The following is a 26345-nucleotide window of genomic DNA, read 5'->3' as shown; positions in this document are numbered from 1 at the left end:
ACAATATGTGGAAACTAATGCGTTTTTGGAACCATAAATCACGCAAACGCATTGTATTACACCAAATAACCAAAGTAATGTGCTTTTTATCCACGAAATATGGGCCCTTTAATAGTCTGACTGGTGGCTAAACTAAACTTTGAAACAAATACCTCGTCGAAAATAACAAATGTTTTGGTTTCCTCAAGACGTGGATCACCGCTATGTAATGGGAGGTTTGGCAGCCGCTCTGTAGTTAACATTGTATACATTATATAGTACACATTTTTAACGTTAACTCAGCGTAGTTTTTGATACGCTTTAGCTATGATATATGAACTAAGGTAATCTACTTGTTATTTATTTTGCTTGTAATCAGTAATAAACTACTCTGAAATGACTCTGTTGTTATTGATTCTTCGCAGAGTTTACCGGAAGTTACGCGTATTCTACGAAAGCCGTTTGTTAATGTTGTTACTGCTGAAACCGTCTATAGGCCTCGTACACACTACAAACTTTCAGGTGTGTCAACCGCATTTAAATGCGGGAGTGAATCCCCTAAATGTTTGTTACATGTCTGTACAGAACAAGACTCACTCCCGAAAATGTGATGATTGGCACCAAGATAACCATAGCAACGTTCTGCCTTCTCGCGTGCTTATCACTTCGCTTATGTTTTGCAATAAACCTCCGCCTTGGCGTTGTGCATTGTACTCATTTTTGAGGCTGCTCCACAGCGCGCTGTATTGCAGTGTTGCCAGGTCCTCGTCTTTTTTGTACGTATATACCGTTTTGGCGCTTAACCGTTTATGGCTTTTGGCTCATGAAGCGATCAAGTTTTTGGTGTTATTAAAGTGTGAAGGTGCCTGTTCCTATAATTAGATTTTTGAGGTAAAGCGTTTGGAGTTATTTGGGTTTATTATTGGATTTTTCTTGTTTGCTGTTTTTTAGTGCAAGATCTGATCATTTCGGTTGTAGAATGCGATTGTGAGTCCCGTAAATTACTGAACTGTGTGTGTACAGAACAGGATTAAGCATTAAAAGGTGAACTGACAACCAATTTAATATGTAGTGTGTACGGGACCATAGTCAAAGTCAAAGAGGCAAGTGATGTTTTATTTTCCATAAAGAATGTGAAATTTATTTGGTTAAATTATTTTAACTTTTTAAAATTGTATAAATAGTATTATTAATTTTAATTGGTAATTTGATTTTACAAACTTACAGTCCCCCTGTTGTTTTTATGTCCATGTTGTATGTTTAATATGTTTTAAGACAATGCATGAGCAAGTTCATCATTCAACACCATTGCTGAGTATTTTCTCTATAAACCTAATATTTCCAAAGACAGAATGAGAGCATCGGTTTGAAATTGCCTCGGTTTCTGCATCATGAATATGTAACAAATCACATCAACACAGCTGGACCAGTGGATCAGTAGTTCAAGCCATAAATATGTATGAATGCATAGACTTTGCGCTGAAACTATCGCAGCACTGCTGTTTCAGCTCTCCTTCTGTGGTGCGAGTGGTCGTGTGCTCATATCTATGGTCAGAGGCGGTGTGTAGGAGTGGAGGCGTGTTCTAATTTGCATATTCATATCTATCGCCTGAGCTGTGCGATTAAGTAGAGGTGGGGACAAATTTGCAAATTCATAGGAACGCTTATACTAAATGAGGCAAGGTTGTAGAGTTACATTCAAGCTGTCTTAAAGAATGAATAAATTACTGTAACTGTAAACTTCTACATATGCTGTTATGATGCTATCAATTATCTTGCATCACATTTTTCTTCAATATCATGTAGCCCTAACCGTCACAATAAATACAAGCAAAGTAAACTCCTTTGGGCAAAAAAATTAAGTCACACAAGTTTAAAGGGACAAAGGGTGAGTAAACATGACATAATTGTAATTGGAAACCATTCCTTGAACTGTAAATGACTGCTCATCTTAAAAGCATGTTAAAGGAAGAGATCTTATTCCCATCTTGGTCACCCTTATCATTTCCTGTCACCTCCGCCCGTTCTGCATCATCTTATTACAGTGATTACCTCCTCTCGCTGCTGTCCACCACTTTCAGATTAGTATCATCCACACACATACGCACACACACAAACATACAATGAAAGTAATCATTACTCTACTATAGTGAATGGTAGGCAGGGGTAGTGTGTTACTGAGAGGGGTTATTAGTTGTCCTGAATAAAGGAGTTCGAGGAAGGGTGGGTGTAGCAGTTCATTCTCTTACACTGGGTCATCATGGCAGGGTGGCTGATGTCAAATTCTCGATATCATCATTGTGTGTTTGGGCATGGGTAGGGTTAGTTTTTAAGATACTGGGAGTTTATCATATTTACAGGTTGACCTGCCAAAAGCTATAAATGTTCCGTAAAAAAATTAACATACATGGCTTTTCTGCTTTAAAATTGTGCTTTGAGTTGTTTGGATGGTGAAATGTTATCATTCCTTTCTTTTAGTGATAAGAATATGTCAACACATTTGTCTGGCTGACTGGAATGCTCTGGTTTTCTGAGAATGCTTTCTTTCTTAGTATCATTCAAGACATATTTAATTACTTTTGTAAGTCATTGATTGATTTTTGACACCAGTAAGGATTCAATCACACCAAACATGTATATAGGCACTTAATGGTGTTTGTTTTATGTGTACAGGTCATGAGTTCCTTGAGGAGAACAGCTGTTGAGAAGAACCTTGCCCGGTGCTCACACCCCTACCAACACCCAGCATCACATTATGAGTGAGTACATACACACATCATCAGCATAACATCACAACAACCCTTAAAGGTGTTTTGTACATGGTGATGATGACATATCGTGAGTCTCAAACACGATTGTTTCCTCCTTCTGATGTAAACTTTGTGCATGCAAAGGCTACTGGAAATAGCAATGCTGACATCGCGGCCACACAAGTCGAAATTCTTAGGCATAAAATCTGCTTCCGCCCCCGCGCGGGACTTGCAATAAACAGTCCTCGTCGCAAGGTTGTAGTATGTTTGATATTTTGAGTTTTCAACTCGGAGGTGTTTTTAGTTCACAACAACGGTTTAAAAATGTGTGTCACTTTCAACCGGTCGGTGTGCTTCCACTAAACTCTGGACATTAATGAAACGTAGATGGACCACAATATCTTTTATCTTGGTGCTGAAACATGGTAATCTAAATCTATGGAGGAGATTGTATTTAAATAAATCGCGGAAATTTGCATATTACGTTTCTTGTAATAGACTACAGTGAACGTCCTGTCAGAACGTCCTCTGCAGGCATCGTTCTAAAAATCATGGTTACCATGGGTCCGATGCCCATTCCAACTAAAGTCTGATGCCCATTCTGACTAAAACAGTAAATGTTTATAATTTAATTTGAAAGTACTAACAAAATTCTACCTTCTGTTAAAATTTCATGAAAATATCTGATAAAAAGAGAAAGTTATAAGCAAAAACATGTGAATAAGCAGCATTTTGGTCACACACATTCCATAGACATCCATATATAACTTTTCCTCTGATTTCTAATATTAAAAATATCATAACTTTCTCAATCCTCAATGGATTTTTACATTCCTGGTATCTTTGTAAATGGGAATGTCTGCTCTGTCTAGTCATGTGATTTTTTTGTCATCATACCTACTGGAAAACAGGCCAATTTTAACAAACACCGACTGTGACATTACAGTTGAGATGTACCCCCAACATTAAATGACACATTACAATGTTGTTACAATGCAAAAAAAGTTGTGACTGTTGAGTTAGCGCTATATGCTAGTTAATGCTATATGCTAGCGTTTAGGCTGAAGTTCTGCTATTGATGTTACAGTTACGTTTTCCAAGTCTATACTGAAAAAACACAAACTTACCATTCAAAAAAGTCCATTGACAATCTCCAAACAATTGATTATTCCTTAGATTTCATATTTTCATCTGATTCAGACTCAAACATAAGGTCTGTTTACACACACAGAGCTCAAACATTATTATTCATGACCCTTTCAAATAAGCTAATAATAGGTAATTTCATTCTGGGGGCAAATTTTAGGGTTGTAAATGGACATGTCAAACCGTCTCTGGATATTTTTTGCTATTTTTGGGAATGGCATGCTGTGGTGTATTTAAAAAAAAATATGCACCGTGAATACTCTGCACGCTTTTTTAAAACCTTTGGTGGCACATTTGTGTGTTTAATTCCAGTCATAGCCAGAGATTCGAGCTAAGAGCAGAGGTGGCTCTTGGTGTTGCCAATTAAGTAAACTTCACAAGACTTTGAAATGTAAGCGCTTTATTTATCTGTAGATCTCTTTAAATCTGGTTTAAAATCAGCTTGATTCCCATAAAATCTAGTTAAAAACATTCTGATTGAGATTAGATAATCTCGGATCTGTGATTAAGTTCCTGTTAATACAGGGTTGAATTGGAATTTGAGGTGTAATCTCACAGATGGTGGGTTTTAGGACAGGACCATACTGAACAGTATGTTGCTGGTGTGGCAACTACGGAGAGAGTAGATTGGTCGGCCTCTTAGGGATGAATGAAGAGAACTGAACTGGTTTACGGTGTTCTTAAAACAACAATGATAGTCTTACATATTCACAAGGTGGCTTACATATTCACAAGTAAGTGTATGAATGAAGACACAATAGAAAGAAGATCTTTTCGCAAACTGGCTTTGTTTGAAATGAATAAAAATAAGTATTGTCCAGTATTTGCAGCCTTTCAGAAAACACTTTTGTATTCTTTTTTTTTCTCATTTTGTCCATATATACCTGGACTGAAAACATTTACATTCCTGCTATTATACCACCATTATCTTTAATGTTATTATCATTAAAGAACCAAAAAAATCTTTTTTACAGTGTGGCTGGGTGGACTTTTGCTTTAGAATGATACTCTGCAAACTTTTTACTAAACACTTTACAGATCTACATGTTCTTAGACTTAAAACTTTGATGTGTATTCATGTTGTCTTTAAAGTCTGAGCTAATTCTACACATCTTTTCCCACCTTCTTTTTGCATGCCCCCATCTTTTCGTCTCACGTCTAATGCTTGACTCAGCAGGGTCTTGATTCTTTCATCTTCAACATCAATCAGGAAATCTCACAAAGACCATAAACAGCCACAATAGAAGGCACCTGAAATAGCTGGACAGCTACACAGGAGCAGCATGTCTGTGTGTGTCCTTGGCAGCTCTCGTGGATGTGGTGTAGACAATTTGAAGCAAGAAAATAATACCGCTGCTTGTTTATTAGCTTCTGTTTCTACTGATCTAATTTCAGCTGTTGTTTATTTGTACAAGAGACGACTACTGGCAGTGTGAACAATTTTTTGACCTTGTATATGAGTTGTTTTGATATTGATGGAGAGAATGTTGTTTGTGTGTTTCTTTCTTGAGTTAATTACTCCAATTACCCCCTGTTTATACCCTTATGAGTGGCAGATCTAATGAGGGATGTGGCATCATCCATGATGGACTCATTTAGAAACACCTTAAAAGCCAAAGAGAAAGATGCGGTTTCAATTTCCTCGTCGAGCAGCATCTCATGTTTTATAATCTATGAAATATTGGGTCACAGCTTATGATTGATCTGAATTGTAATGTACTGTGACATATGGCAGCTTTACCAGCTGCCTGAAGATTGGGTTTATTGATCATACACTCACAGATGCTCATTGAATACTAACAGAAAACCTGGAGAGTTTATTACAGATGTTTTGGGTGCGTAAAAATCCTAATAATAATGTTTCACTGTGTACTACAGATTTAATATTTTTAAGTTGCCACATTACTTAGAAAAATAATGGGAAAAGAAAATTAATTTACGGCATAATTACGGCAGAACAAACTTGAATTGGTCAAGGACCGCCCAACAAGCCATCTGACTGACACGTAAAACAATCAATCACAGTTTGGCTTTATTTCCAAGTGGACAGTAAAAACGACACACAAGGGTATTCTGTAAAATTCGATCAATCATATGACGTTAAAATCTGCTGAAGTTTACTAAATTTAGTTTACTCTTATGCATCAGACATTCATCCATGGACTAAGGGTGTGATGTCTAGGTCTGAGGAACATTAGTGCTTTTTGTAAAAGTCACTTGTTTAAATCTTTTATTTAATGCAGTTGGATGTCAAAGTGTGGCTTACGTGTCATTATTCTTAAAGAAGGTATACAAAGTTTTTGGGCAACTGTATTTTCTTATTTCGCAAACACAGCAGACATCAATCAATCCAAGCTCTGAGTAATATAAGAAACCTGCCTGTTTAGCACGTCACGTGACTTTCACCCAGATGCCCATGGTTCGAGGTTGAGTATGTGGGTGTGTTTGCACAGTTAACTTAGATGGATGATCACAGGAAGGAAGTCACTCAGGAATGTGATTACATTTCACAGTAAACAGTGGAACATGAGGAAATGGATCTGTGCCCTTTTAGTTTGCACACACACACACACACACACACACACACACACACACACACACACACACACACAAACACACAGTCTCAACTGAAGCACTAACAGGTTACCTTGACAAGGGTAACAATGGTTGTTTTGTTTGGCATAATGTTTTAAATGGTGAAACTATGATGTTTTCATACTTTGCTGCGATACTTTATCTCTTGTTCAAGGGTGTGTGGGTGTGTGTGTGCGTGCGTGCGTGCGTGTGACTCAGGAGCACGTACATGAAACTCATAGGTGGCTGACTTCAAAATGACAATTGCTTTGTATTCCCCTTTTACATGTAGTCAGCTGCTAAAAGCTTAGTTTGTACTTCCTCATAGGTGCACCCACATGCAAACTGCACCTGCACATTTGTGGAAAATGTTACACACATTCACAAGTAAACTATGCACACAATCCTTGTTTTCAAAGTATTGCATTTTAAAACTAGCTTGAATGGTGCTACTCTTCACAACATATCCAAAGATTTTTCCCCCAATTAGTGCAAAAATGGAAAACAACTTGTGCAGTCGTCTGGCTTTACTAATAAAGAAAGTCATTCTAACAGGGTTGATAAGGTTGAGAAAATGAGGAAGAACGGTTTACTGGTTTTGCCAGAGTGTGCAAGCTACTGGGCATTGAAACTAAAAGAATGAGAAGAATCTTGGCACACATGATATTTAAAGGAAAACCGTTGTTTTTCAATATTTTACTATGTCCTTATCTCAACTTAGAAGAAGTAATACATATCTTTTTTCTTTTTATGCGTACACTTAATCTTTGTACTGCGTATCGTGAATGTGTTAGCATTTAGCTTACCCCCATTCATTCCTTAGGATCTAAACAGGGATCAATTTAGAAGCCACCAAACGCTTCCATGTTTTCCCTATTTAAAAACTGTTAGATGAGTAGTTACACAAGTAAGTATGGTGGCACAAAATAAAACGTGGCGATTTTTTTAAGCAGATAAAAAATGAGAACTATATTGTATGTCGGAAGAGCACTTAGTTTGCAGCACTTCGACCTCAGCGCAGTAACATCATCACTCCTGACTACTCCCCCTCTCGCTCAAACTTCCCTCAATATTACTGCACCCGAGGTCGAAGTGCTGCAAACTAAGGTCACACTCACATTATCCAAACCAAACCATGCCCCAGCGCGATTGTCACCCCTCCCTACTCCCCCAGATGCACGCACTCACACTGTACTTGTATCGATCCGAGTCCAGGCGCGCTTTCGTCATTAAGATGCGATTGTTTTGAAAAAAGCAGGAAGTAAAGCTCTCTCTTAACACTGGAACCCACCGTAATGATAAGTCTGTGTTTTTTATTCTGAGTCGTTTGGTGCGCGATTACAGACAGCCCTCTCACATGTCATCATATTGCTTAGTTGATCTGTCACGTGTGCAGCTCGGACATTCACGTAACCCCGTGGCGCGCATCAAAAGATTTTTACGGAGGCAGATGAAGGTGAGTGGTCGCGCAACTGACGTCTTAACCTTTTGAATCGCGCTCAGGCGCGAATGAGTTCACACCACAGCCTTCCGCGCCTGAGCCCAAGTGAACCGCGCTCCGGCCCACCTCTGCAACCCGGCCGCGGCGCGAATAACCAATCCGTGCTCGGGCGCGGAACAGAGCGATCACACTAGTCAAACAAACCAGGCTTTGGGGGTCAAACGCGCCCGAGCGCGGTTTGGTTTGGATAGTGTGAGTGCGCCCTAAGTGTGCTATGGTGTGCCACCATACTTACTCATGTAACTACTCATGTAACAGTCTTTAAATAGGGAAAACATGGAAGTGTTTGGTGGCTTCTAAATTCAGCGCTGTTTGGATCCTAAAGAATAAATGGGGCTAGGCTAAATGCTAACACATTCACGACACGCTGTATAACAATTATGTGCACGCATTGAAAAAGATAGATATTTATTAATTCGTCTAAGTGAGGTAAGAACATAGTAAATATTGAACTATGGTGGTGTTTTCCTTTAAACACTAAATATCCATGAACAGAATTGTATTTTCTGCTTTTGAAGTTACTCTATGTCATGTCATTTTTTGATTCTGCATGGACAAAATTCCAAATCTCTTAACTAATAAGCTGCAATGGCCTGACTTTATGCTGATATTCAAATGAATGGTTATGTGGGACTATTGCCCTGTAGAACAAGTCATAAAGCAGCAGATGACTTTTAAAGCAAACTCTTATCTTTCACGTCCTGTAAAACCAGCACTCAATGCAAACATCTAAACATAGAATATCTAACAGTTAAATCGACCAATTAAAACTGAGCAATCTTTCACACTGCATGTTAAACTGCAAGACATTGGCAAACAGGATGTGACACACTGTTTTCCCAGTCCTCTCTTTCTCTCTTTCTCTCTCTGGCTTGCATGTGGTATTTGACCAGTAAAACAGTGAATTAAAGAAATCCATGAAAAAGAAATCATTAATCTTAGTCCAATATGCGCACAACTGTAAGCATGCTGTAGCAATGCCATTTCATTGTGTCTGTGTGTATGAGTCTGTAGATCTGACCTTGAGCTTCGAATAATTTTCTGAACCATGCAGTTAACAAGGCTGTTGTTACATTCACACTATAATCATCTGACACACAGAGGATGCTGGTGAGTAGATCTTGCGGTACAAATTCTGATTTCAGATCAGTTCAGCTCGGTCCTCACTGATCGGGATTATACGGACACAGAATAATATCACAGTCAATAATGCCAACGTATTTGTCAAGACCAGATTATTAAAGAAAAAGACCTGAAATCATTTTTAAAGTCAGATGGAAAAAATCTCATATAGAGAGAAAGTCTGGTTGGTGTTTCAATTGGCATTATCTCATTCTCTCTTACTTTTTATGACAAAAGATTTTTGTGTTTTTTAGGTAGCGTGCACACCAAAGCATTTACACCTGCGGCCGACGTATGTTTTCAATTGTTTCCACTTGAAGCGCCATGCTTTCAAAATGCCAGAGCTAGTGGGTTTTGTCTGCACTCATGTTCAACTTTGGGTAAAATGCTCAGCTCGTCAATGTCAGTTTTCCCTCAGTCGTCCAATCACAGTGGAGGAGGGGTGGGACAAATATCACAACAACAAACCGGCGCATCGTTCAACAACTGATAAACAAAGCAAAAGAAGAGGCAAAGCAATCAGCTTAAAAAAGCAGGCAAGCGCCTACAATCGGCGTCCATCTGGCATTTTTTGCCGCGTTTAAATGCCTTGGTGTGCACTTACCCTTAGGGTTTAGTTTCCCAAAAGTCCACACTGACAGAGACCCAATTGTCTGTCTGTCTGTCTGTCTACCTACCTACCAACTTCTCAGTTTGGTCATCTGTTTATCATTAACATCCTGCATTCTTTGAAATTGCAGGTTGCAGTAACTCTACAAAACATCTTGGGAAGATTGTAAAGGTTTTATTTACTAGTGGCGGTAATGCTGAACTTGCCGAGGGTTCTGCAGGAGTACATCTGCAGTCTTGTGATAGCTGAGGTTAAAACCAGTCACACGTTTCTTATAGTTTAGTCATGGTTTACCAGTGTTATTTTGTAATGTGTGGTGATGATGTAACACTGAGGTAATGTTACTGTAATGTGTTTGTGACGGTTTCAGCACTAATGAGGCCATTATGGAGTGACTGATTAATGTGAAGAGTACATGCAAAGTATTTTTTACAACACAAACAGACACTGCATTAGCATGCCATGATAACATTTTGCCCTTGAGCGACATCAGACAGGTAAAGGTGGATAAATGACATGCTTGGAGGTGTGTGCTTGGTTATATGTGTTCAGTTATTTATGAGCGTATGTGTAATGTAACTGTAGGGTTTGGTGTGGTGTATGATTAAACCAATGCTTCGAAGGCTGTTTTTGGGTGTGTGTTTGAATAGTGACAGAAGATTCACAATGAACTAACTAACACGTGTATTGTAGTGTGTGCCACTGAAATTAATCTTGTGAGAAATATTATAAAGAAGGATGATTGGCCACATTTATGATCCTTATTAGGCTTTTCATGATTGTTTTCTACTTACGATCATTGTGCATTTTAAATGTGTAATATGTGATTTTCTACAAAAACATTATTTGTAATGCTGGTCGAAAGTATAATATTCTTATAGCAATCACTATTTTAAATAGTGAATAATGAAATAAATACTGTCATGTAAGGAGGACCATAAAATTATTTAATTATTGCATTCGGGTCAGAAAGGTTTTATAATACATGTCATGTTCCCTGTCAGTCAGCATGTTTGCATATCAATGCTATCAAGCTAAAGTTACCTTTTTCTAAATCCGACTCAACCTTTAAAGGTGCCATGTCACAAGAATTTTTAAGATGTAAATTAATATTTGGTGTCCCCAGATGACAGTTTTAGCTCAAAATACCCCACAGATAATTTATTATAGCATGTTAAAATTTCTCTCTGCACTAAATGGCAGTGCCGTTGTTGGATCGTGCAGGTTAAGGGGTGGTATTATTATAATAAGATCCCCTTATGACATCATAAGGGGAGACAAATTTCAATGACCTTTTTTTACATGCTTGCAGAGAATGGTTCACCAAAACGAAGTTACTGGGTTGATCTCTTTCACGTTTTCTAGGTTGATAGAAGCACTGGTGACCCAATCACAGCACTTAAACATAGAAAAGGTCAGATTTTCATGCTATGGGACCTTTCAATTATATTCACTTTAAATTAAAGGGCACCTATTATGCTAATGTAATATAAGTTTCAGGTGCTCCTATTTGGGTGGGAACAAAAATGTCTGTACTTTTAAATGCAAATGAGCTTTTGGTTAAAATAGATCTGATATTTGTGAATAGAGCCTGAGACATTAGTATCTCACTACTGAGATATAGCGGACAACGTGCAACTCACCGAAGGCACAAACTATGGTAATGCAGGACTGTCAGTCAGTGGCTGTGTGTGGGGCTTTATCATTGTGATGTCACATTAACAAGAGAATCAAAACAGCATGTCTAATCAGACTGCTTTTGTTTAATGGGGATTGCGTGGATTTTTTTTTCCTTTGTACGGTTCACACACTTCCAAAACACATTTATGTCAAAACTTTGCATAATAGATGTCTTTTAAAATACAATCGTGGAACTTTAATCTGTTTTTCTGTCTATTTGTCCATCTATCTGTAAAAGGGAATTGAGAGAGTCTGTATCTTAAAAAAATATATCATAACCAAAACATTTCTGCATATTCCTTACGGTTTCCATCCTTACTATCTACACTAGAATGAAAGACTGGTCACATTTACAATCCCCTGTATATCAGAACAACATTTTCATATTCACACAATTAACCGTTTGCTGAACCAATGAGGAACAGAGGAGAGAAATTAAGGGGAGGGGCTGTTGTAACAGATGCTCTCTAATTTAAAGCTGTCGGAGCGCAAGCCGAGCTGTGAAGAATAAACAGCAGAGAGAGTCAGAATAGAGGAGAGTTGTCCTGGTATCGATTAGGATGCTTACAACAGAGAGAGAGGTAAATAGATGGAGAAGTGTATTCACTTTATATGCTGGTCTTTCTTACCTGACACACAAACACTCTGCGGTTACAGAAGACTGAGCCAGACTGTGTGTCTCTACGAATGAGTGCAATAAACAAGAAGATTCACAGCATATCTGATTGGAGGAGAAATGTGTGCGAGAGAGAAGCAATGAGAAAAGATGTAAGCGATGAAGAAAAGAGACACGGACCCTCGAGTTTGGACCACAGGGGCTTGGAGTGGTGGAAGCAGATTCTGCAGGAGTATTTCTGCAGGGTCCAATGCGGTTTTTAAATCTTGATGCCGGCAAGGATTTTATGTGGAATTATGAAGTTACGAGAAGACAGACTGATGCAGAAGAATTCGTTTTTGCAATGCTTCACTGATATGTTTAATTGGTTGGAAGCTATCAATGGAATTGCCTTTTTTAACCGAAAAAATGAAATTAATCTAAAGTAATACGAGAGACACTATATAAAGAAGAGCAAGAGGAGATATGTTACGTGAAGAAAAATGAATGGAAGAAACCAGAATGTTGAAAGTCCCTTCTTTTTGTGATAGGGGCACGTTGCATTTTTGATATAGGCACTACTTGCGTTATAATTCTTGTCTTCCAAAAATGTGTTTTTTGGTTGTTGATTTTATTTCTCATCTAATGCGTATTTTGAAACTTGATCTTGGCAAACAGTTTTGCAGTTTTTTGTCCTTCCGCAGCTGTATTTGTGTATCTGCAAAGTGTTACCAAAATGGCAAGAATGAGTCTCTTCAGGCTTTGTTCTACACTGGCCCCGCCCTCAGCCACACCTTTTATTTTCATCTTGGCTCCACCCTCATCTGAACATGCAGGTCCTTCAGATTGTTAAGGAGCTGGTGTCGCCCTCTCGCCGTCGTGCCGCCAGCAGGTTTGGAGGTGTGTATGTTAAAATGAGCAAAAGTGCGTTTGGGTATGCATTTCTTATGGCTTGCAAAACTCAGGGTGTTTTATAGCTTGTCATTGCCGGGGTGAATTTTGTGTTTTTTGCACTAGTGAACATCCGACAGGTGTTGAGATGTGTGTGAAACACAGGGGGAGTCAAGGTAAAGTCTTGTCTAGTGATGAAAACTGCTTTATATGCTATTGAAAGGATCGTTTGCTTAGAAATGACAGATCGTATTTGCTCCTTATAATTTCCTTTCATCCGTTTAATACAAAGAGAGACATTTTGAAAAATGTACATGCTGCAGTTTTCCATTTTGTGAAAGTATTCCATAAAACATTACATTTTTGAAAATGTACGACTTTGTGTCTTTAAAGGGGCGATGAATTTATTGATTTTATTGTTTTATACTGTTGTCTGAGGTCTACTTATGATGTTCGTGTGGTTTTTACATTCAAAAACATCAAAAACAATAAGTAATAGGCTATTTTGTAACATGGATTAGTGGCTCTCTGGAGAAAAGCTTCGCGGGCCGCATTGAAGACCTGGACGTAAACACCCACTGCTATGATTGGACGTCTTCATTCCCCGTCATTACTTGCGGGGAAATGTTATAAAAACATTAATGTGTGAAAATAGCAGCCGAACACATATATGTTTGAGCCACAAAAGATTATGGGTGCTAAAGATGATACACATAAATGACAATCCGTATAGTAAAGTAGAAACAAAACTTTAAACTCGGCGTGACTAAAGTACCGTATAAAACACAGTAAGCGCGCATCAGATTATAAACTGCGGCTGATAAGCTTTTTTCAATAACTTTGTACATTTCTATTGTGCTTGTGAAGTTGCTCTTAGATACACGTAACGTTACATACCACAGTTATATGATAAAAAAGCTTTGTTGAGTGTTTGACCGTTCAAACGCAACTTGCCTAAATTACCGTATACAACACAGTAAGCGGGCATCAGAATCTAAATTGCGGGGGATAAGTCCTTCCTTTGGATATTTCTACCGTTAAATTACAATCGTATTGTTAAGTGTTGCACCTTTATTAATCGTTTAATGTTTTTAGTAAATTAAAATAGTCAAACATACGTGTTTAGACACGGATGTTACAACAGGACATATCAAGCGATCTCTTCTAACAAAGCAATAGTGAAACGCAGTAACTTAAATAAAGTAAAATGTCTTACTTGCTGTGTCATTTTCGTCAGATCCAATATTAGTGGTGCTTTTAATCACAGTCTCTCTGCAAATCCAGCATCGACTTGCTTCTTTACAAGTGAATCCGCACAGTACACAAGGCAATCAAACACTCCCCACGCGAGCTGGAACTCTTCAAAAACAACCTTTATCCACGCATTACATGTTATTTTCCGAGCCTCCGAATTAAAGTATTCAGCTTCTGTGTTGTTCCCACGCGGTTCTTCCACAACCCAAGACTTCGTTACCATGGTTACTCTATCATAACAGATCACCGCGTCAAAATAAAAGTCTATCAGAAAAAATGTATTTAAAAGTAATTTTGGTTACATTTGGCAATCTTTAAAGACATGTTTACTGATTGAGACACACGTGTGTCACGCGAAGCTGTGGGTGGGGCTACAAAAGTGGTCCTTGTATTTGGCTATGGGGGGGTGCTTCAATTGTACTTTGACGTCATAAATTTCCGAATTCCACACTGGAGGGTTTTGCTGGCTTGGTGCCAAAAACGGTTATATTTCAGTAGCACGGACGTTTTCAGTTCTGAAACTTGTAGGATGTTCATTTAAGTATGATGACCTCTTATATAAAAAATTATCAAGTTAAAATTGAGTTTTTGATTCACCGCTCCTTTAACAGAGCGAAACGTATAGGTCCCGTTCTTTCTGTGTTTTGGAAGCTTTGATTGTGTTTACAGTGCGCAATATAACATGTGTTAATGTTTCATGTGTAAAAAAACGCATTATTTTTCACACAATTTCCTTATCTATATAGTGCTGTTTTCACTGTCCTAAAAATGGTCTGATGTCTTCCTTGTTCTATGTAGTCCCTCCTTCAGAAATACATAGTGAGTCCTGATTTTTTAGCTTGTGTTGTGATTTGACAGCAGATTAGTTTAGCTGAGCCGTTTGAGCTTAGCTGACAACTGTCGTATTCCTGTGGGCGGAGCTTAGTCAAACACTCTTGCTTTGACGTCATTCAACCGGGAAGTAGAGGGCTGTAGTCCAAACCGGCCATTCGCCATGAACGGTGGTGCGGTGGTTATGGTGATTGTCACAGCCCTAGTTTAAATATGAAATGATAATGCTTAACTTGGGAAGGTGCTGTACATTTTGCACCGGATTTTGCAATTATTTGTCTTATCAAAGTGAAGCAGAAAATTACTGCATGCTTTTAAAACCATAGTCCTCAGTGATGTGAGGTGTGTTCGAGTTCACAACACAGCATTGTGGCTGCGCAGACCAGCCGTGGTGCAGCGCAGCATGCAGTGAAACACAACCCCAGTTTTTACTATGGACCACAACCGCTTGTAACTGTAACCAGTCAGACATCCAAATGCCACCATGACCAAACACACACAAAAAATATGTAAACCCACACATCATTGTTTTCATGATCGATGTCGCTTTTAAATACTAGTAGTCGTGATCCACAGAAGAGATTTATTCAACAAGATGTAACAAGATTTTTTTCTTGGGCAAAATATAAAGACTATGCCATTTAAATAAACAGCAATTCTGCAATTTTGAATAGTTTTAACAGACTGCTGTTTTGTATGCTTTCAATTTCACAATGATTTGAAGCTTTTATCGATCCAGCAAGATAATTTAATAATCCACATATTTCCCTTGCAAGCTGTGCTCAATACAGCTCATGGAAACACTTATAGGCACATGTTTGCCAAAGGAGTTTTTATTAAGGAAGCATCGTCTATGAATTATTAAGGTGGTTGCGTTTCATTTAAAAGCAGTTTAACATCCCGAACAGTTTTTCAGGATCCGGAATTAGAAGTCATGTTCATAAAATCCTATATCCCATGATGGTATATCATTACTAAGTGCAGGCTTGCTTGATTTTTGTGCTTGTAGTACCCACAACCCCTTGGCCAATGTGCAAGCAGGGTACAGTGTAACCTTTGTGACTGAAAATAACTGGGTGGAACTGGAAAAAACATAAACCTGTGCGAGTGACCCAATCACATACAGTCAGAATTTAAACTACCAACTCTTCATAGCTTAGTTTTCATTTTACATACGCAGTATGAATATGTCTATATGAAGGCTGCCAGTGTTCGATTTGGTTTGTGCTTAAAAATCATAACGTGTTAAGCCGTAATAGTAGCTTCATATCCAGTTGGCTGTTCTTTAGTGACAAAAGCAAATGCTTACACCTGATTGGCTGTTAGAGAGAGGTTTCAGATCAGTCAGTTAAAAAAAGGAGTCACAGATGTCTATAATTCATCATCATCTTCATTCCTCCAATTTTGTGTCGTGTGTTTCGTTTTGTCCTTTTAGAATATTGTTTTTGTTTTAGACAAAAATGTATGGCTTAAGGAGAACAAACTATTGGATTTTGTGTCATTTTTAAGTATCAACTCCTCAAAGGTTTCTCCTGAAATGCTTAGGAGAAAAAAAAAAGGACAAGTAGTTAACATATAGTGTGTAAAGTTTGTTCAAATGTAAGAATACGGAGGTCTTTTTTTCTTAAAGCAAAAGATTTTACTTATTCTAAAGTATATTTAAAGTTCATTTAAGCTCAGGAGAAAATGTTCTGTTCCTATGAGATTGACTTTACCCTGTATTCTTGCTGTGTTTGTGTGTGTGTTTGAATAGAAGCTCTTGTTTGTTAGTCAGTCTGGTATGTAGCGTGTGGGTCTGAAGTGTGACGTTTCTCTGAAGTAAACAAACAGCAGTATTGTCAGGACGCGTTTCGTTGCCTCCATTCCTCCTTGCTGTCATATTTGTCTACCATTCCCTTTTTTCTCCAATTTATTTCCTTTCTTTTGCTGTATCTTGGTCGTGTTCTGAGTGATACAAAAACTGGATTGTTTTCGTAAAGCTAGTAAAAGTTCAACATGCAGAGTAGGGAAATCTGATAGGTAGTGTTTTTGTGTTTTCGTCACACTCATGCAGACCAGAAATCTGAATTGCATTGACGCAGACCTTAAAGAGAATGAGCCAGGTAAGAAATTATAACTAGTAAAAAGCCCAGGTTTTGAGAATTTTTATTTTATGTCTTTCTAATATCAGCTCTGAGGTTTGGTTGCTTAGTTTGCTTTTTATCTTGTTTGAAAGTAGAGTAAAAGAGTGAATTGCAATGTTCAATGTGTAATCTTATTATATATGTAAATAGGGCTGGACAATAATTCAATATATATTTCTCTGTATAAATATTTTTCAATAATGGTGATATGGTTTCTATGCACATTTCTGGAATTTCGATGTACATTACAGTGTCCCGTTCACATGTCACATCTAAAAAACGCGTGTTAAATGCAAGGCGCTTCTTTCTTTCAAAACACGCTCCCATGGCGTCCCAAGCAACAATGAGCTGCACTCTCCAGGATGGAGAGAAAAACCGAATGCCTGATCGGATTTAAATCGATTCGTTGTAGGCACTGTTTGCAATTTTTCCCAAGGCTTTTTAACATTCATGCTGTTATCGGATTTATACCGTATCGAAATTTTGGCCATACCGTCCAGCCTTATATGTAAAGTTAGAAACTAACACTATGGGCTCTATCTTACACCCGGCACAATGCGCGACGCAAGTGTCTTTTGCTAGTTTCCACCCCGCGCAATTATCATTTTCACGTTTAGCGCCACATTGTTTAAATAGCAAATGCATTTGCGCCCTCTTTTGCGTTCACGGGCGTTCTGGTCTGAAAACGAGGTGTGTTCAGGCGCATTGTTTGCGCGTTGCTATTTTGAGGCAACTAAAATAGACTACGCCATTGACCAACAAAAACCTGGTCTAAAGTCTAAAGTCAATGGCGCAATATGTTTTTTGTTATTTAAAGAGCGCATTAGTAATATGCGCCTATAAACGGGATGACAACGCGGGTTTGCTTATCACATACATGAATGCGCAGCAGCACAAAAACATTTTTAAATATGAAAGATTAAAGGATTGAATGTAAAAGATTATTTTTGAGTCTCTTGGACATAACTGAGGACTAATTATGAGACGTTAGAAGGCACAAAGAGCTGCTTCACCTGCAGCCTGGTAAGTAAATAAATGCTTTGCTTTAAACAAATGCATCTGTTTTTAAATGTTTTTTTTTTAAATGCTACCTCACGGATTTATTGTAAATGATGACTCTGTCATTTTTAAGTAATGCTTAAAAAAAAACTTGTGACGCTGTCCATGTGCTGAAAGGAGAGCCGTTTGTAAATTCTTTATCTCCTGTTTGTTACAAATAAAGTATTTTTAGAGTACAAACCTTTTCTTACATACTTGTAAATTATTTTTGATGATATTGGATAGCCATACATTTAAAGCAATTAAAAGCCTGCTTTTTTACTTCCATGACTAAAAGAAAACGGGTTTTAGAGGTTTTAATAAAAAATAACTATTAATAATAATTTCAATACAAGTGAAAAACAACACAATTATTTAACATTAATCTTAAACTGGGGATCTTCTTCCTCCGCTAAGTTTTTCAGTTTACAAATCCGTCATCTAAATAGGGATTAGACATAGCGCCAGCACAACTGGCTTTTAAAGGGGATGAGAGCTGAGACTCTCATTGGTTTAATGCACGTTACGCCCAAAATACTCCCATTACTCATTAGAAAAAAGGACCAACCCTTTTCGACCCTGCGCTCGGCGCACAAACCATTTTTCCCATCGTTAAATTAGCAGAAGTGGATTCGGACACGCCCATTTAGACGTTGCGCTGTGCGCTTTAGACAATTCGCTTAGATCGTTAAAATAGGGCTCAAAGTTGCTGGACGTTTACATTTTTATTTGGAAGCAATTTTTGTTCAAATAAGAGTGCATAGCTTTGAACTTTGATGCTCATATAATTAGATTGAAACTTTATTCTGGATTTCACACATTGAGAAACATCAGAAATATCAAAGACATCATCCCAGGTTAATGTCTTTCAAGTTAATACGTTCAGATGGTAGGCAGCACCAAAAATGCACCACTGTTTCTACCATATCAGTTTCTGAAAATCAAAAATATACAGATAAAATTTACCGTTAAATCATACATTAGTCATTATCAAACATTATATAATCCCTAACTGATCAGTATTCAGCAGCATAGTCAAGTATTCAAGGCCTGAATGCTTCAAAAAAGATACCAGATAATATCTGCATATACCAAAACTTTGAATAAAAACAGCTGTATGTCACAAAATGTCTGTGCATGACATGTGTACATTAACCAACTATATAAAATAGCACAGCTAAAACAAAGAGAGGCTTTAAAGATCACATAAGACACACCATTCTGCCAATCAAACATTAAGCTTGGTTATCTATAGAGTAGTATTTCATCCTTCATATGTCCAAAGAGTATTTCGTGTTGTCAGATTTATAAAATACAGAACAGCCTTTTTGTTTTCTTCAGACTAAAGTCGAACCCTTGAAGTGGCCATAAAAGGAATATGGGGTCAATTAGAAAAAAAACTTTCCGAAACTTGTAGGAAAGAGTTTGGCCCAGAAATACTCCATTACATGCTCAACTGCTTTTTTAAACTTTGCATTTGTTTAGCATGAGGATTATAACTCTTAAACTGTGGTAATAAGTCAGAATGCATGAAATACCTTTAAACCCTCCTTTTAATAAGAAGTAGTAAGCAACTGTATTTTTTTACATACTTTTGGTTGTTTATTTGTATAGCAAACGAAAAGCAGCCAAACACCTCTATTGTCAATACAGTTAAGGTTTTTTATAGTTTGTGTTTAATAAATGTTCATTAATCTAATCAGCTGTTAATCAAATCCGTTTTACTCACAAACATGAATGAAAGATTTGCAAAGGTTGCATTCTATCACACCAAAAGTGTAATGGGAATAAACGGCAGAAATTGAACTGTCAAACATTTGGTTTGTTTTCCACCCGTGTGCCCTTGGTCTCCGCTCGATTCTGTCTTCCATTAAGGATGAAATAAGGGTGAAATGATGTACGAGTGAAGAGGGGGTGAGGTGAGTGTGGCTCCAATCAGACCTAACATTACACTCACTCAATCTGATGAGAGCAAGAGAGAGAGCAGGACGAGTCTGATTGAAGAAAGAAGGGCAAATAGATTAATGAGTCTGTGTGCATGTTAATGGCAACTTGAATTCACCTTGTGTGTGTCTTATACTAGTATGTAAAAATTGCCATATTGAGTGTAACGCTGGTATGGTTATATATTTGTTTTACTTTTTATCAATAAGATAATGGAATAACCATTACTATTTATTTCGCAGGGCTAAAACTAAATGGGCAGTAAAAATATATATATATTTTTTTTGTGCTGTGTCTGTGGTACCAGTTGTAACTGCCAAAAATAATAATAATAATAATAATGATAATGCATCTGGTTGGACAAACTTACTGTTGTTACATTTGTTTAAAGCAAAGCATTTATTTACTTACCAGGCTGCAGGTGAAGCAGCTCTTTGTGCCTTCTAACGTCTCATAATTAGTCCTCATTTTTGTCCAAGAGACTCAATAATAATCTTTTACATTCAATCCTTTAATCTTTCATATTTAAAAGCGTTTTTGTGCTGCTGCGCATTCATGTGTGTGATAAGCAAACCCGTGTTGTCGCCCGTTACTAATGCGCACTTAAAATAACAAAAAACATATTGCGCCAATGGCGTAGTCTATTTTAGTTGCCTCAAAATAGCAACGCACCAACAATGCGCATGAACACACCTCTTTTTCAGACCAGAAAGCACATGGGCGCAAATGCATTTGCTATTTAAACAACGTGGCGCTAAACGTGAAAATTATAATTGTTCAGGGTGGAAACTAGCAAAAGACACTTGCGTCGCACATTGTGCTGCATTGCGCCGGGTGTAAGATAGAGCCCTTAGAGTTTTAGAGTAGTGAGCATTTATTGCCATGGGTACACTGCCCTACAAAGCAAAAAAAAAACTATGCAGAGTGCAGAAAAGTGAGAAAAATTACTTTATCCTTTAAGTTATCCTATCCTATCCCATCCAGCCTTTGCAATTGACTACAATTTTTCTCCAAAACGACACACATTTGAGATAAAAGGTTTTGTCACATTATATAGGATGTCTTGAATTTCATGAAATTGATAATAACTAATTTTTGACCAAAAATGCATTTACTGCCTTGAATTGCATCCAAGACGGAGTCGTTTTAAGTGCATTAGGGTACTATGAAATGTGATTTTGTTACCAAATGCAAACTGAGGTAGTCAAACTAATTTAACTCCTTTACAGTCTGATTTGTAAATTAATTATTTTGTAATGGGATGAAGCTGTTGAAAAGGCTGTTGTCGGCATGATGGCTTGCTGTCTGAGGCTAGAAGCCACCCTTGTATAAGTGTGTGAGTGAGCTGTAATGACAGACGCTACAGTAAAGTTGTGTGTGAAGTCATACAATTCATTCCACCGAATGATTCATTGACATCACAAGACTGAAAATACCACTTTGAGAACATTCTGGGTATTTTCACTATAAAATGTGGTGAAGAGAGACAGAGATATAGAGAAAATTTAACAGGAAGTAAAGAGGGAGTTTATATGAGGGAACAATCAGACCTAAGTTCTTGGTATGTTGATAAAAATAGTTGGAGAATTTCTGACTGACTAACCCTCTAAATACTTCACTTGTATGATTCTTTGTTAAGTGGTGTCAGACAGTGTCAGTGTGCCTGTGTGACAGAAAGCTGGCTGGCTCTTGAATCTGAGTGGAATCATCTGTAAGGGCAAAGATGTCAGAGTGAAATATCCAACAGAAAAACATCTGTTGCTCTTTAGTTTAAGAGATACTTGTTTCTGCGTGTTTGTATGCATATCTTGCATCAAGGATGTTTCTCAAGGATGCTTAGCAAATGTGAAATAGTCAAAAATTGTGATGTCAACAAATGATGGAGACAAACGGCTATGTTTTCTCAGTGTTTTTGTCTTGTAACTGTACTATTGTTATATTAATCATCAGTCTTCTTCAGGTGTCTCTCCAACCCTGCTCCTGGTGAGCTACCGTCCTGCAGACTTCAGATCCAACCCAGCTCCAAAACACCTGTCTGTTATTATCAAGCAACCCTGAACACCTTGATTAACTGCTTCAGCTGTGTTTGATCTAAATCTGCATTACGGTAGCTCACCAGGAGCAGGGTTGGAGACTGGCACAGTAAAAAAGTATGTTTAGTTCAGTCAACCTGTATTAAACCTTCCCAAACTGGCCCCAGGCCATCACACCATTATTGAGCTCCGGATATTATAAAACACTGGACGTACACAGCAAATATTCCTTCCTTTGTTTATGTGCTGAGCTAATGTTTGTGTGTTACTCATGCGTATTTGCGATTACATAATAAACACTTGCAATAAAAGTACAGCACCACTGCTGTTATCTTTTGTCCTGGTTCACACTAATGACTTCTTTTTGTCAGCTTGTTCTCATATCTCTGCTCGACAGCGCAGCTCTGTAAATTGGCAGGGCAGATAAGCTGTGATTTCTTCTTTCGTATTCGCATGAAATGAGCACTGTTAATCTGACAAATGACTATTAAGAGGGATTGAAATGCTTTTCATTTGCGTATATGGCACTTCTACCGCTGAGGCCTTTGGGAACATTCACTTGTGCTCACATACAGTATGCTCGGCGTGAGCTGTCAGGCTGATGTATGGAGCATGAACGAGCGAGTATTGAACTGAAACATTGTGCCGAGTGAATGCTAATATGCCGTGGAGGCCTTGAAACCACCAGCCATGTAAAGTCTTCTGTAAATATTACCGTAAACTAGGGCTGCACATTATTAAAGACAGTGCGAAATATGATAACTTGCTAAATATTATATTCGGTATGCGCTACAAAATTGCGAAAAAGTTATAATAAATCCTATTTAAAAATGGAAGATTATAAAACAACATAAAAGTTTCATACTTTCTGGGAATAGAAAGCCTTTTTGTCTCATCAGTCTTTGCATTGACCCAAAATTTTGACTATACATAATTTTTTAAGTATTAAAATCATTCATCACAATAAGCATCTTATGATTTGCACATTTGCAATGTTTGCCGTCATTTCTGTATATTTTGCAGCCCTACTGTAAACTTGCATCTTTGTATTTTTGTTATTCAGTCTCTTCTCATTCTGACTCGTCTTTCTAGTCATCTTCTCAACTTATTGAGTGTATTTTTTCTCTCACATTGTATTTGTTGTTTAATGCTGTTTCTCATTTCCTTTTCCAATCCATTTCATTTCCTCTCCTCTCTTCGTTGAGTATAGTTTATATCCTGTACATTACACTCCTGTACATCCTGTTATATACACACACGTACACATAAAAGTTCCATTGGCATTAAAAGCCTATTTATCCGGCATGGGAAATCTAGTTTGCTTTGGCTCAGGGGCACACTAAAAGCTGGTGGAAGTCTGGGTTGTGTGTGCGTGCATATGTGTGTGTGTGTGTGTGTGTGTGTGTGTGTGTGTGTGTGTGTGTGTGTGTGTGTGTGTGTGTGTGTGTGTGTGTGTGTGTGTGTGTGTGTTTTTGTGTAAGTGTAATGAAGTATTGCGCCTGAGAAATACCCTCAGAAAGGGAACAAAGCCAAACAGGAAGTGGCAGAGTGAACCTAAATTCTGGAAGGGCCAGTCTTGTGCAAAACTATGTGTTTGGGGACCAGCAGTCTGCTTTTTTGACTTCATGTTACCAACGTAATTGTGGTTGAGTTTGCTCCATGTACGTAATATTTTGTAAATGGTTACATCACGTCCCTTTCTTGTATCCCTCCACATCGCATGTGAAAGTCTTGTGGCAACAATCTAAATTGGGTATTTTAATATTTATTCGAATCCAAGGCCTTGACCATAGACTTTCACCATAAGTGAATTTGGAGGTTTTACCAATCGCAGGGTGAGAGAAAGTTTATTGTAAAAACTTAACTTGTATTGAACCAGTAACATTCTTGTATAACCAGACCTATTTTGTTTGCTTGAGATGTGAATGACGTGTGTGCTCTTGAGATCCACACACTGGCTTAGTCGTGTGTGTGTGTGTGTGTGTGTGTGTGTGTGTGTGTGTGTGTGTGTGTGTGTGTGTGTGTGTGTGTGTGTGTGTGTGTGTGTGTGTGTGTGTGTGTGTGTGTGTGTGTGTGTGTGTGTACGATTTAAGCAAGTATTGCACATTATTTTATTAAGTGTGCCACACTGGACTGCTTAGTTCAGGATTTCACATTATGTATGAATTATTAAGAACAGTATTGCACATTGAATTCTTAAGTATAGTAATGCACATTATAAATTGTTTAGCACAGTATTGCACATTCAGTATTGTTTTAACGGCATTGTTTTGTACAGTATTGCACGTTATGAATTTTTTTATCATTGTATTGCACATTCAATATTGTTCAAAAGGCATTGCATAGTACAGTATTGCACATTATGGATTGTTTTGTGCATTTAATGCTGTTTGTTTTTCTTTTTTCTTTAAGTCGTGTTTTCTTAAGTCGTGACTTAATAGACCATGTTGGGTCGTTGTTAACTCAACCATAATTTGAAACAACCCAGCATTGCCTTTAAAACCCAGCATAGGTTTATGTAATAACCCAACATGTGTTCTGTCCAATATTTACCCAGCATCGGGTAAAAAATAACTCTGTGTAGGGCTGTCCCGATTATGAAATTTGGCTGACGGTTATTTGTTTAATAAATTGTGATGATTAATTGCCTATTTTATTGTTTTGACATTTAATTCGCATACATTTTTTGTTTATGAAATAATTTTCACGGATTGTTGTGATTATTTCATTTAAATCTTTTGCAAAGTTTGTCTGGCAGTAATATTTATACACATAACACATTTTTAAAAGTAATCTGATACTGCCTTGTTTATAAAGGCACTGCAGCTCCCCCTTGTGTTTTTAGAGAGATGTGCAATCATCGCAGTGATATGAAATCATCGCGATGAGGTCAAACAATTGCGAAAAGACGATTATTTAATCATTGTGACAGCCCTAACTCTGTGAATATTATGGTTAATTTCTCTTTCTCTTGCTTTCTTTCAGCGTCTGATTCAGAACAAGATGCTGCAGTAAAGTTGGAACAGGAGCGAGCTGAGATACTCGCCAAATATGACAAGGTGAGAGAAAACTGCTATAATTCACAGACCTGTGAAATATTCTCCAATCCAAAACACAAACAGAACAAACAAGATCAGTAAAACATGCTCAAATCTAATCAAACACTGATCCATAAATACTAGATGACTAGTGGATGTTTGTGTTTTCATTTCAACAGTGTCATTTTTAAGATCATTTCCTGTGCATTTTAAAAATTGTCCCTGCCAGATGTTGGAGCAGCACGTCAGACTTTTTTGTGTTCAATGTTTCTAACCAGTTATTTATTTAATTTATTTAAATCTACTCTTGAATCTATGTAGGGAATTTTTTTTTTCACAGAGAGCAGAAGAGATTCTTTAAAGGGATAGTTCACCCAAAAATGAAAATTCTGTCATTTACTTTGATAAAAAAATTTCCCATAAGTTGATGGTACCCCTTGACTTCCATAATAGAAAAAAACAAATACCATAGAAGTCAAAGGGTACCATCAATTGTGTGCTTACCATCATTTATCAAAATATCTTTTTTTGTGTTCGACAGAAACTCATACAGGTTTAGAACAACATGGTGGCAAGCAAATGATCCCTTTAAAGTGTACATATTATGTCCATCTCCGCTCTCTCACCAAAAGAGATGCTTTGGTTAAAATAGATCTGATTTCACAAAAGAAGCATAGAAAAAATAGCAGACAATGTCCAATTTACTGAAGGCAGAAACTAAGGCTATACAAGCCGTGGGTGGGGCTTTAACAATGTGACATCAAAACAGCCTATCTAATGGGACAACTTTGGTTTAATAAGGATTAAAAAAAGAAAGGGTGAATAGTTTTTTTTTTCCATTGTAGGGTGATTGTGTTCAGACACTGCCAACACCTATTTATGTTCAAACACCTTGTAAAAGTGGATTTTGTGTAATAGTTGCCTTTTAATAAAGACAGGATATAAATATAGGAATAAAAATCACACAATAATAAATTGTTATAGACCTATAAAGAAATCTTGTAGTAAAGCTAATAATTGAAAAGCTAATATTCACAAATATCAAAAAGTCAGTAATATACCCTCCACCCACATAATATATGTGATTTGCGAAAATGTGACTTGATACCATTGTTAATGAACGGTTCCCGTATGATGTGGTCTCGAGTAATGTCAGTTCTCATATTGAGTCTTGTCCCTATATGTTGCTGTGCTCATCTCGTCTCTGTTTGTAAATTGATGGCTTTAATTGAGTAA

The 26345-nt window shown here is 37.5% G+C and overlaps 1 protein-coding gene across 4 annotated transcripts in view; it reads left to right on the top strand.

Moving 5' to 3' along the window:
* Positions 1-26345, top strand: part of usp6nl (USP6 N-terminal like) — a 56214-nt gene that overhangs the window by 6273 nt on the left and 23596 nt on the right. For 2 of the 4 annotated variants that reach the window (XM_065274609.2, XM_065274610.2), the window contains exons 2-3: positions 2653-2738; positions 25057-25130. In XM_065274609.2, coding sequence (XP_065130681.1) covers positions 2735-2738; positions 25057-25130 — 78 coding nt within the window. In that variant the 5' untranslated portion in view covers positions 2653-2734. Of the gene's footprint in view, positions 1-2652; positions 2739-11879; positions 12858-16775; positions 17036-25056; positions 25131-26345 lie in introns of those variants that run through there. The other 2 variants (XM_065274607.2, XM_065274608.2) reach the window with 2 other exon arrangements.

This window comes from Paramisgurnus dabryanus, chromosome 1, assembly GCF_030506205.2.
Source record: "Paramisgurnus dabryanus chromosome 1, PD_genome_1.1, whole genome shotgun sequence".
NCBI classification, from domain to species: domain Eukaryota; kingdom Metazoa; phylum Chordata; class Actinopteri; order Cypriniformes; family Cobitidae; genus Paramisgurnus; species Paramisgurnus dabryanus.
This window is presented reverse-complemented; position numbering and strand designations above follow the sequence as displayed.